General features: G+C 54.6%; 1 protein-coding gene across 1 annotated transcript in view; it reads right to left on the reverse strand.

The window, feature by feature from the left end:
* Positions 1 to 2365: 2365 nt before the first annotated feature.
* Positions 2366 to 12218, reverse strand: part of LOC139746001 (ADP-ribosylation factor-like protein 4C) — a 38204-nt gene continuing 28351 nt past the window's right edge. Inside the window, exons 2-3 of the mRNA XM_071656789.1 lie at positions 7898 to 8133; positions 2366 to 2618 (exon numbers count right to left, since the gene is read on the reverse strand). Of these exons, the coding sequence (XP_071512890.1) occupies positions 2445 to 2618; positions 7898 to 8133 (410 nt within the window). The 3' untranslated portion in view covers positions 2366 to 2444. The remainder of the gene's footprint in view (positions 2619 to 7897; positions 8134 to 12218) is intronic.

Raw genomic sequence — 12218 nt, forward strand, 5'->3', positions numbered from 1 at the left:
GAGAGAGAGAGAGAGAGAGAGAGAGAGAGAGAGAGAGAGAGAGAGAGAGAGATTTACACTAGTGTTGCCCTGTGTCTTCACCTCGTACGTATGTATTATGTCTTTTTCCTCCCACGTGTATATATAAACATGCACACTCACCTACCTTTAGCTCAAGCCAGGTACCCATTTATCGACCAGCGCCCCGAGGGGGAGTGGTTGAACATTGTCTAGCATCGTACCTTGGCAGTGAGAGGTAAAAGCGCCTTCGTTGGTCAGATGAGTCAACCTTCGTACCTCGTCAGACTAAAATTGTTATACTCACAGCAGCAGGTGAAGGCCAGTGATCCACTCTTGGTCTCGCTGTGATGCTTTCGATGGCCAGAAATAACTTGGTGGATGGTGAGCTGCTAACACATCAAGGTTTCAATAACCTTTCTTGTTTATTCGTACGACTAGCTAAAGTCTTCACCTAACGTAAGGTATGGTAATCAAATCTATTTTTCTATTGAAAAACCAATATCCATTTTTGAGACTTTTCCTTGAAAAAAAGATATCAGTGTTTATCTAATAATTACTTAAGATAATCCCACGTGAAATAAGTGATTCCTGAAACCTTAAGCCACATTTTACGTATCATGATTCTGAGTTGGCAGTGTAACACAAGTTAGAATGGGAAATTGCCCATTTCCTTATTCAGGTGTTGCATGGGACTTTTCTCTCTTCCGCAGCGAGAACGTAACACTATCACTTCGCCGTGGTTTGTTGAGGAACTCAAGTTTTACTGCGCAGTTTGTGGGGACACGATAAGTTCCCAAGTGCACTTTCGTGTAATCATCACATCGTTAGAGGTGATACAAGAATGAGATAGTAGACGTAGAAACAGTCAGTTGATAAACCAGGAAAGAGACGTAGCTAAGACATCATTGGTAAACAAGCGTTACCAGATGGCCTTGTTCGGGTCTGACGTCATGCCTGTCATAAAATTCTGATATGTGGACAAGAAGAAACTGTTTACATATTTTACCGACGAGAAAACTATTGTGTTTCATTTTCTTCGTGGTTTTATGCATGTACTAGATCATGGACATCACTGTGACCTCTTGCAAATATATACATATATATATATATATATATATATATATATATATATATATATATATATATATATATATATATATATATGACCAAATGAGGAGGTAAGTTTAAGTAATGAGATAACTCATACCACCACACCTCACATAGCTTGGCCAGTACAGTGAACACATTTGAACATACATTTTGTGTTCAGAGAAAATAGTGTCAGATGCCACGTTCTCAGACATTCTCACAATCTACACATCAAATTTAAACGCATCTCTTCCCCCGTTGGTCAGTCGACGCACAATAGGACTGAGATGGTCTGGCCCAACACTGGGGAAGAACCATTAACATGATCCCAGTTGAATACGAAAATAATGACTGGAAAATTTGGCAAGGGCTGGACTTAACATGTCCCGTGCACCGGGACTGTGAATGAAATAGATTTAAGTTTTACTCACTTGTTTTATGGGCTCTTGCCTTACTACTAGTGCCGAGAGAGAGGTATTCGGCGCACGAACTCCCCTGTGATGTGGCGGGGTTCGAACGCAGTGGCCCTGGGGCTGCCACGGGTCATAAGCGTTCAGCGTGTGTTCAGTATACCCCACCGTAATTACTGTTAGCCACACACACGCCTCTATCTTTATTGCCCCGTAAACTAAGCGGACTCCGCCCACTTCCCTGCCATTCACCTAACCACCACCCCGTCTTCCCCAGGGGCGGAGGCAGTGGCCACAGGTACACACATTCCACACACTCGGGTTATCTACATACTGAGAGAGAGAAGGAGGGACGAGGAGCAACAGGTAGTCCAGTGGTGTGGCGATAGATGGAAACAACGTCAAAATCAGTCTCATGGGTTTTAATCTAGAGTTACTTGAGGACAAGGTTTAGCGACCCAGGGCCTCTCTCTGTAAGCTCCTGCAGAAGCGCTCCTTCGTATAGGAGGGGAAACGTAGAGTAGAAGAGCTCCTATGGAGAGTCATAGTGAGTGAACTTCTCGCAGGCAGAGTGGAGTATATATACGTGTGTAGTGATGAGGGTGAGGCGCGTGGCTCTGCGTCTGGAGTCGTGTGAGCCACCGCACACACACACACACACACACACACACACACACACATCCCTAGCAGGAGGGGGTGAGGAAGGCTTCCCCCGCAGGCGCGCAGGTCGCGCCACGCCCTTCCCCACCTCACTGTTACTTTCGCCTCCCTCACCCAACCACCACCTACCCCTTCTACTCACCCCTGGTCTACCCACACACTCCCAAGACTCGCGCGCGCGCGCAGGCGGTTAGAAAAACACACTGTATTGTTACAAAATGTATATTTAATACTAGACCTTAAAGGATATATCATAGTATTGTACAGGCTAGGTGTGAGCGGGCATCACCTACGCTTGCTAGCTTTGTGAATATGTCTACTGATCTTCTTCCTCTTGCATATCATGTCGTAAAGGCACTCCAGCCCCTCCTCCAACCCGTCCCCGATGACGGCGCACGAGGGCTGCACGTGGAACAGCTGCGTAGGCCCCAGCTCCCGCAGCCCCAGACACTTCTCTACCTGCAGGGAGACGCAGGGGCTGGTTACTGAGGGAGAGGGAGACGCAGGGGCTGGTGACTGAGGGAGAGGGAGAGACGCAGGGGCTGGTTACTGAGGGAGAGAGAGGGAGAGGGGCACGGTCTGCATGACTGAGGGAGAGGGAGAGGCACTATGTGCATGTCTGGGGGTAGGAAGAGGTGTGGTCTGCATGACTGAGGGAGAGGGAGAGGCGTCGTCTGCATGTCTGGGGGTAGGGAAAGGTGTGGTCTGCATGTCTGGGGGAGGGGGAGGCACAATGTGCATGTCTGGGGTTAGGGAGAGGTGTGGTCTGCATGTCTGGGGGAGGGAGAGGCACAATGTGCATGTCTGGGGGTAGGGAGAGGCATGGTCTGCATGTCTGGGGGTAGGGAGAGGCATGGTCTGCATGTCTGGGGTTAGGGAGAGGTGTGGTCTGCATGTCTGGGGGAGGGAGAGGCACAATGTGCATGTCTGGGGTAGGGAGAGGCGTGGTCTGCATGTCTGGGGGTAGGGAGAGGCATGGTCTGCATGTCTGGGGTTAGGGAGAGGTGTGGTCTGCATGTCTGGGGTTAGGGAGAGGCACAATGTGCATGTCTGGGGGTAGGGAGAGGCATGGTCTGCATGTCTGGGGTTAGGGAGAGGTGTGGTCTGCATGTCTGGGGTTAGGGAGAGGCACAATGTGCATGTCTGGGGGAGGGAGGGAGGGAGAGGCATAGGGAGGATGATGACTGGGGCAGGGAGAAGCACAGATGTAACGTCTCGGGGAAAATTACAGGTGTCCTAACCGGTGGAGAGAGACACCTGTGATGAATGGACATGCACAAGTGCAACAACAGGAGGATGCATACAGGTGTGATGACTGGGTACAGGGCACAGATGTTATATATGGGTCCTGGGGGTGATATATGGGTGAGAGGAACAGGGGTTATAGCCAGGGGTAACAGATGTGTGGTGACAGGTGAACACACACACCTGCGATAACTGGAACAGAGGCACAAACGTGATAACAGGGTTAAAAGAACAGTTGCTAAAAGCCCGTTTGGACGAACAGGTGTGATAACTGAGGGAGAGGCACAGGTGTGATGACTGAAGAAGAGTCACAGGTGTGATAACTGAGGAAGAGGCACAGGTGTGATGACTGAGGAAGAGGCACAGGTGTGATGACTGAAGAATAGGCACAGGTGTGATGACTGAGGAATAGGCACAGGTGTGATGACTGGAGAATAGGCACAGGTGTGATGACTGAAGAAGAGTCACAGGTGTGATGACTGAGGAAGAGGCACAGGTGTGATGACTGAGGAAGAGGCACAGGTGTGATGACTGAGGAAGAGGCACAGGTGTGATGACTGAAGAAGAGTCACAGGTGTGATGACTGAGGAAGAGGCACAGGTGTGATGACTGAGGAAGAGGCACAGGCGTGATGACTGTGGGAGAGGCACAGGTGTGATGACTGTGGGAGAGGCACAGGTGTGATGACTGAAGAAGAGTTACAGGTGTGATGACTGAGGAAGAGGCACAGGTGTGATGACTGAGGAAGAGGCACAGGTGTGATGACTGAGGAAGAGGCACAGGCGTGATGACTGTGGGAGAGGCACAGGTGTGATGACTGTGGGAGAGGCACAGGTGTGATGACTGAAGAAGAGTTACAGGTGTGATGACTGAGGAAGAGGCACAGGTGTGATGACTGAGGAAGAGGCACAGGTGTGATGACTGAGGAAGAGGCACAGGTGTGATGACTGTGGGAGAGGCACAGGTGTGATGACTGTGGGAGAGGCACAGGTGTGATGACTGTGGGAGAGGCACAGGTGTGATGACTGTGGGAGAGGCACAGGTGTGATGACTGAGGGAGAGGCACAGGTGTGATGACTGAGGAAGAGGCACAGGTGTGAAGACTGAGGAAGAGGCACAGGTGTGATGACTGTGGGAGAAGCACAGGTGTGATGACTGAGGGAGAGGCACAGGTGTGATGACTGAGGTAGAGGCACAGGTGTGATGACTGAGGTAGAGGCACAGGTGTGATGACCGAGGGAAAGGCACAGGTGTGATGACTGAGGGAGAGGCACAGGTGTGATGACTGAGGTAGAGGCACAGGTGTGATGACTGTGGGAGAGGCACTTGTATTAGTTACTGTTGGAGAGGCTTCTGAACCTCCTACCTTTCTCCTCCCCACTTAGCCCCCTTCTCCAGCAACCTTTCCCCACCATTCCTCCCCCACCATTCCTCCCCTACCCCCACCATTCCTCCCCTACCCCCACCATTCCTCCCCTACCCCCACCATTCCTCCCCTACCATTCCTCCCCTACCCCCACCATTCCTCCCCTACCCCCACCATTCCTCCCCTCCCCCACCATTCCTCCCCTCCCCCCACCATTCCTCCCCTACCCCCACCATTCCTCCCCTACCCCCACCATTCCTCCCCTACCCCCACCATTCCTCCCCTCCCCCACCATTCCTCCCCTACCCCACCATTCCTCCCCTCCCCCACCATTCCTCCCCTACCCCCACCATTCCTCCCCTCCCCCACCATTCCTCCCCTACTCCCCACCATTCCTGCCCTACCCCCACCATTCCTCCCCTACCCCCACCATTCCTCCCCTACCCCCACCATTCCTCCCCTACCCCCACCATTCCTCCCCTACTCCCCACCATTCCTCCCCTACCCCCACCATTCCTCCCCTACCCCCACCATTCCTCCCCTACCCCCACCATTCCTCCCCTACCCCCACCATTCCTCCCCTCCCCCACCATTCCTCCCCTACCCCCACCAATCCTCCCTACCCCCACCATTCCTCCCCTATCCCCACCATTCCTCCCCTACCCCCACCATTCCTCCCCTACCCCCACTATTCCTCCCCTACCCCCACCATTCCTCCCCCACCCTTCCTCCCCTACCCTCACCATTCCTCCCCTACCCGCACCATTCCTCCCCTACCCCCACCATTCCTCCCCTACCCCCACCATTCCTCCCCTACCCCCACCATTCCTCCCCTACCCCCACCATTCCTCCCCCACCCTTCCTCCCCTACCCTCACCATTCCTCCCCGACCCGCACCATTCCTCCCCTACCCCCACCATTCCTCCCCTACCCCCACCATTCCTCCCCTACCCCCACTATTCCTCCCCTACCCCCACCATTCCTCCCCCACCCTTCCTCCCCTACCCTCACCATTCCTCCCTACCCGCACCATTCCTCCCCTACCCCCACCATTCCTCCCCTACCCCCACCATTCCTCCCCTACCCCCACCATTCCTCCCCTCCCCCACCATTCCTCCCCTACTCCCACCATTCCTCCCCTACCCCCACCATTCCTCCCCCACCATTCCTCCCCTACCCCACCATTCCTCCCCCACCATTCCTCCCCTACCCCCACCATTCCTCCCCTACCCCACCATTCCTCCCCCACCAATCCTCCCCTACCCCCACCATTCCTCCCCTACCCCCACTATTCCTCCCCTACCCCCACCATTCCTCCCCCACCCTTCCTCCCCTACCCCACCATTCCTCCCCTACCCCACCATTCCTCCCCTACCCCCACCATTCCTCACCTACCCCCACCATTCCTCCCCTACCCCCACCATTCTCCTCCCCTCCCCCACCATTCCTTCCCTACCCCCCATCTCCCCACCTTCCCTACCCCACCATCCAACCCCCATTCCTCCCCTACCCCCACCATTCCCCCCCCCATCCTCCCCCACCATTCCTCCTCCCCCCATTCCTCCACCATCCCCACCATTCCTCCCTCCCCCACCATTCCCCACCTCCCCCCACCATTCCTCCCCCTCCTCCCCTACCCCACCATTCCTCCCCTACCCCACCATCTCCCCACCATTCCTCCCTACCCCCACCATTCCTCCCCCACCATTCTCCTCCCCCACCATTCCTCCCCTACCCCCACCATTCTACCCCCCTTACCCCCACCATTCCTCCCCTACCCCCACCATTCCTACCCCCACCATTCCTCCCCTACCCACCCCACCATTCCTCCCAACCCCCACCATTCTCCCTCCCCCATTCCTCCCCCACCATTCCTCCCCTACCCCCACCATTCCTCCCCCACCATTCCTCCCCCACCATTCCCCTCCCTACCCCCTACCCCCACCATTCCCCCCACCATTCCTCCCCTACCCCCACCATTCCTCCCCCCCACCATTTCCCACCTTCCTCCACCACCATTCCCCCCACCATTCCTCCCCTACCCCCACCATATCCTCCCCCACCATTCCTCCCCCCATTCTCCCCCACCATTCCTCCCTACCCCCACCATTCCTCCCCAACCCCCACCATTCCTCCCCTACCCCACCATCTCCCTACCCCCACCATTCCTCCCCTACCCCCACCATTCCTCCCCCACCATTCCCCTCCCCCACCATTCCTCCCCTACCCCACCATTCCTCCCCCACCATTCCTCCCCACCACCTCTACCCCCACCATTCTCCTCCCCCACCATTCTCCCTCCCCCACCATTCCACCCCTACCCCAACCATTCCTCCCCTACCCCACCATTCCTCCCTACCCCCACCATTCCTCCCCTACCCCACCATTCCTCCCCTACCCCACCATTCCTCCCCTACCCCACCATTCCTCCCTACCCCCACCATTCCTCCCCTACCCCACCATTCCTCCCGTACCCCACCATTCCTCCCCTACCCCACCATTCCTCCCCTACCCCACCATTCCTCCCCTACCCCACCATTCCTCCCTACCCCCACCATTCCTCCCCTACCCCACCATTCCTCCCCTACCCCCACCATTCCTCCCCTACCCCCACCATTCCTCCCCTACCCCCACCATTCCTCCCCTACCCCCACCATTCCTCCCCTACCCCCACCATTCCTCCCCTCCCCCACCATTCCTCCCCTACTCCCCACCATTCCTCCCCTACCCCCACCATTCCTCCCTACCCCACCATTCCTCCCCTACCCCCACCATTCCTCCCTACCCCCACCATTCCTCCCCAACCCCCACCATTCCTCCCCCACCATTCCTCCCCTACCCCCACCATTCCTCCCCAACCCCCACCATTCCTCCCCCACCATTCCTCCCCCACCATTCCTCCCGTACCCCCACCATTCCTCCCCCACCATTCCTCCCCTACCCCCACCATTCCTCCCGTACCCCCACCATTCCTCCCCCACCATTCCTCCCCCACCATTCCTCCCGTACCCCCACCATTCCTCCCCCACCATTCCTCCCCTACCCCCACCATTCCTCCCGTACCCCCACCATTCCTCCCCCACCATTCCTCCCCAACCCCCACCATTCCTCCCCCACCAATCCTCACCTGGGCCGCGTCCTTGGCCCCTGGCAGGTCCTGCTTGTTGGCCAGGACCAAGATTGGGACGTGGTGGTTTTCGGGCGTTCTCACCGTGCGTAACAGCTCCATCTTGGCTTCGTCCATGCGCTCGGCGTCCGTGGAGTCGACCACGAACACGATGCCGTCCGTACAGCGTGTGTACGAGCGCCACAGCGGCCGGAGCTTCTCCTGGCCGCCCACATCCCACACCAGGAAGCTGGTCCCTGTACGCGGGCAAGAGACGTTGTGTACACTCTGGTTCATGATGGGTCATGTAGGCGTCATGCAACACCCTAGGACTGTACTACGTCTACGTCATGCAACACCCTAGGACTGTACTACGTCTACGTCATGCAACACCTTATGTCTACGTCATGCAACACCCTAGGACTGTACTATGTCTACGTCATGCAACACCCTAGGACTATACTACGTCTACGTCATGCAACACCCTAGTACTATACTACGTCTACGTCATGCAACACCCTAGGACTGTACTACATCTACGTCATGCAACACCCTAGGACTGTACTACGTCTACGTCATGCAACACCCTAGGACTGTACTACGTCTACGTCATGCAACACCCTAGGACTATACTACGTCTACGTCATGCAACACCCTAGTACTATACTACGTCTACGTCATGCAACACCCTAGGACTGTACTACGTCTACGTCATGCAACACCTTATGTCTACGTCATGCAACACCTTAGTACTACACTATGGCTACACCTACAACATACAACACCTTAGTACTACACTATGGCCACGTCTACAACATACAACACCCTCTTTACACTGTGGCCACGTCTACATCACGTAAAACTCTCTTCAACACTATGACCATAAATACAAAGCAATACTCTACAACACTAGGGCCACATCTACACCATGCAACACCTTCTACAACACTAGGGCCACATCTACATCATGCAACACCTTCTACAACACTAGGGCCACATCTACATCATGCAACACCTTCTACAACAATAGGGCCACATCTACATCATGCAACACCTTCTACAACACTAGGGCCACATCTACATCATGCAACACCTTCTACAACACTAGGGCCACATCTACACCATGCAACACCTTCTACAGCATTATGGCCATATCTACATCATGCAACACCTTCTACAACAATAGGGCCACATCTACATCATGCAACACCTTCTACAACACTAAGGCCACATCTACATCATGCAACACCTTCTACAACACTAGGGCTACATCTACATCATGCAACACTACAACACTAAGGCCACATCTACACCATGCAACACCTTCTACAGCATTATGGCCATATCTACATCATGCAACACATTCTACAACACTAGGGCCATATCTACATGCAACACCTACAACACTTTGGCCATAGATACATCACGCAACACTGTGCTACACACACACACACACTGCTTCATGAACAGTGGAACAGATGCACGAGATAACCACCAGTGTTACGAGAACCAAACAAGCCAGTGTTGTGGTTGGCCACACCTGCCGACCAGGGAAGCTGGTGTGTGTATATAACATAACGTCTACGATCTTGCTTCACACACACACACACACACACACCTGCCCTACATAGCCAGTGACATGGAAGTGACCAGCGCAGAGCAGCGGGCGTGTGGGAGGACCCACCGGTGAAGTGGCCCAAGACGCCGACACACAGACCCAGTGGTCCGCGTGTGAGACTGTTTACCACCACACGTTGAGGGTGACGTACGTCGAGGGTGACGTACGTCGAGGGTGACGTACGTCGCGAGTGACGTGATCGAGGGGTGGCATACGTCGCGGGCGACGTGCGTCACTGCGTCGACTTGGAGGTCGTGACGCCACTGTGCCGTCTCCTGGACCGATGTGGCAGAACTCCCCCTCACATCCAGTGTCTGGTGTGAGGTGTTGATGCCCTCACATCCAGTGTCTGGTGTGAGGTGTTGATGCCCTCACATCCAGTGTCTGGTGTGAGGTGTTGATGCCCTCACATCCAGTGTCTGGTGTGAGGTGTTGATGCCCTCACATCCAGTGTCTGGTGTGAGGTGTTGATGCCCTCACTTCGATCCCCGCGTCCGTGAGGTGAGGGGGTCGTGGCCTAGCACTGTTCTGCCACGAGGGAGGCCCCGCCCGTCTGGTGCCGAAATTCCAGAGGGCGTGGAGGGAATATGTGGAATTCCGGAGGGCGTGGAGGGAATATGTGGAATTCCGGAGGGCGTGGAGGGAATATGTGGAATTCCGGAGGGCGTGGAGGGAATAGGTGGAATTCCGGAGGGCGTGGAGGGAATATGTGGAATTCCGGAGGGCGTGAAGGGAATAGGTGGAATTCCGGAGGGCGTGGAGGGAATGGGTGGAATTCCGGAGGGCGTGGAGGGAATATGTGGGTTAGAAAAGGCCTGGCCACCTCCTCCTTCCCCTGACGCTACCTTTTCCTCCCCCGTACACATGACACGGAGGGACTTGAATCAGGGGCCCATCCGTTCGCCAAGTTGACCTTACTACAGGTTGTATCCTCCCACACACCCACACACCCACACATCCACACACACACCCACACACACACACACACACACACACACACACACACAAACACACGATCATATTCCAAGCATCTACCAACTTAGGCCAACATGCCATCCATTCACCGTCGTCCAAATAGATCGGTCGGTGGTTGGAGGCCCCCGTCTGTTGCAGTCTCGTAACCCAGGTTCTCGAGACCGAATTTCGAGATGAATAATCCATGAACCAAATGGCCAGTTTGAGCTGATTTGACCACTGGTGAACTCGGTTAATCTAGAGTGAAAAGCGGTACGAGTGGGTGAGAGACACACAGGCCTACACACACACACAGGAATGAGGTTAGTATGACAGTGTGGTATAGCCAAGCATCGCCTCGTCCCCTGAGAGATCTGGGGGGCTCCAGCCAGCCAGCTGACGCGTCCTGGATCTCACAACCCCACAACAAGAGGTGGATGTCAGCATCAACAACACTAATGACCACTACAGTGCCCGACGTAACGAAGTGATCCGCGAAATACCTTCACCAAGCTACGCGAACACCAGCCAGTGGTAGGTGGGAGTAGAACATCACAGTGGTGTGGGGTAGGTGGGAGTAGAACATCAGCCAGTGGTGTGGGGTAGGTGGGAGTAGAACATCACAGTGGTGTGGGGTAGGAGGGAGTAGAACATCACAGTGGTGTGGGGTAGGAGGGAGTAGAACATCACAGTGGTGTGGGGTAGGAGGGAGTAGAACATCACAGTGGTGTGGGGTAGGTGGGAGTGGAACATCACAGTGGTGTGGGGTAGGAGGGAGTAGAACATCACAGTGGTGTGGGGTAGGTGGGAGTAGAACATCACAGTGGTGTGGGGTAGGTGGGAGTAGAACACCACAGTGGTGTGGGGTAGGTGGGAGTAGAACATCACAGTGGTGTGGGGTAGGAGGGAGTAGAACATCACAGTGGTGTGGGGTAGGAGGGAGTAGAACATCACAGTGGTGTGGGGTAGGAGGGAGTAGAACATCACAGTGGTGTGGCGTAGGTGGGAGTAGAACACCACAGTGGTGTGGCGTAGGTGGGTGTAGAACTGTGATCGGAACCATGTAGCTCAGACACACGGTAACACATTCTCAGGGGGGAACGCCCCCGAGAGACTGTGCGCAGGGCTTGAGGAACATGTCTGATGTGGGAACGTGTAACCAAGAGGGGATAAAACAGGGTATGGAGAGGTTCGCGCAGGGAACGGTGAATTGAGTGGAGTGTCCATCAGAAGAGAGGGAGAGGGAGGATAGAACTAAGGGTTCCAGTCAGAGGGCAAACGAAAAACGACATCACAGATGGTAGAACAGCCACTGGCTCAGGGTAAGCCCCTGGAATATCAAGTGGTACGTGCCTCACTGTAAGTGATCGGTATACAGATGTGGAAGGATGACTGCTTAAGAATGAAGATGCTGGAGTTGAAGGACTGAACAGAGGTACCTTTCGTGGTCCTGGGAACTACAACTGATGATTGGGTGCGATAAAGAGGGAGGAGAGATGGTCTGGCTCTCTTCATAAGGGACAAGACTAGAATTAGAGATACACTGATGGATGCTCTTACAAGTGGCCCGTACTGGGAAGAATTAGAGGATCGTATTCTCCTTACAGTCGGTCGGGTTTTGATCATAGAGGGAAGGGGTTTCAGTTACACACACACACACACACACACACACACACACAGTCAATTAGATTATCATCCAAGAATCATCGCGTCTCTGGCGTATTTGAGGGTCAGAGCTGACCATACGCCATCACTGCTGCCATTACGCAC

Source organism: Panulirus ornatus, chromosome 63, assembly GCF_036320965.1.
Source record: "Panulirus ornatus isolate Po-2019 chromosome 63, ASM3632096v1, whole genome shotgun sequence".
Taxonomy (NCBI): Eukaryota; Metazoa; Arthropoda; class Malacostraca; order Decapoda; family Palinuridae; genus Panulirus; species Panulirus ornatus.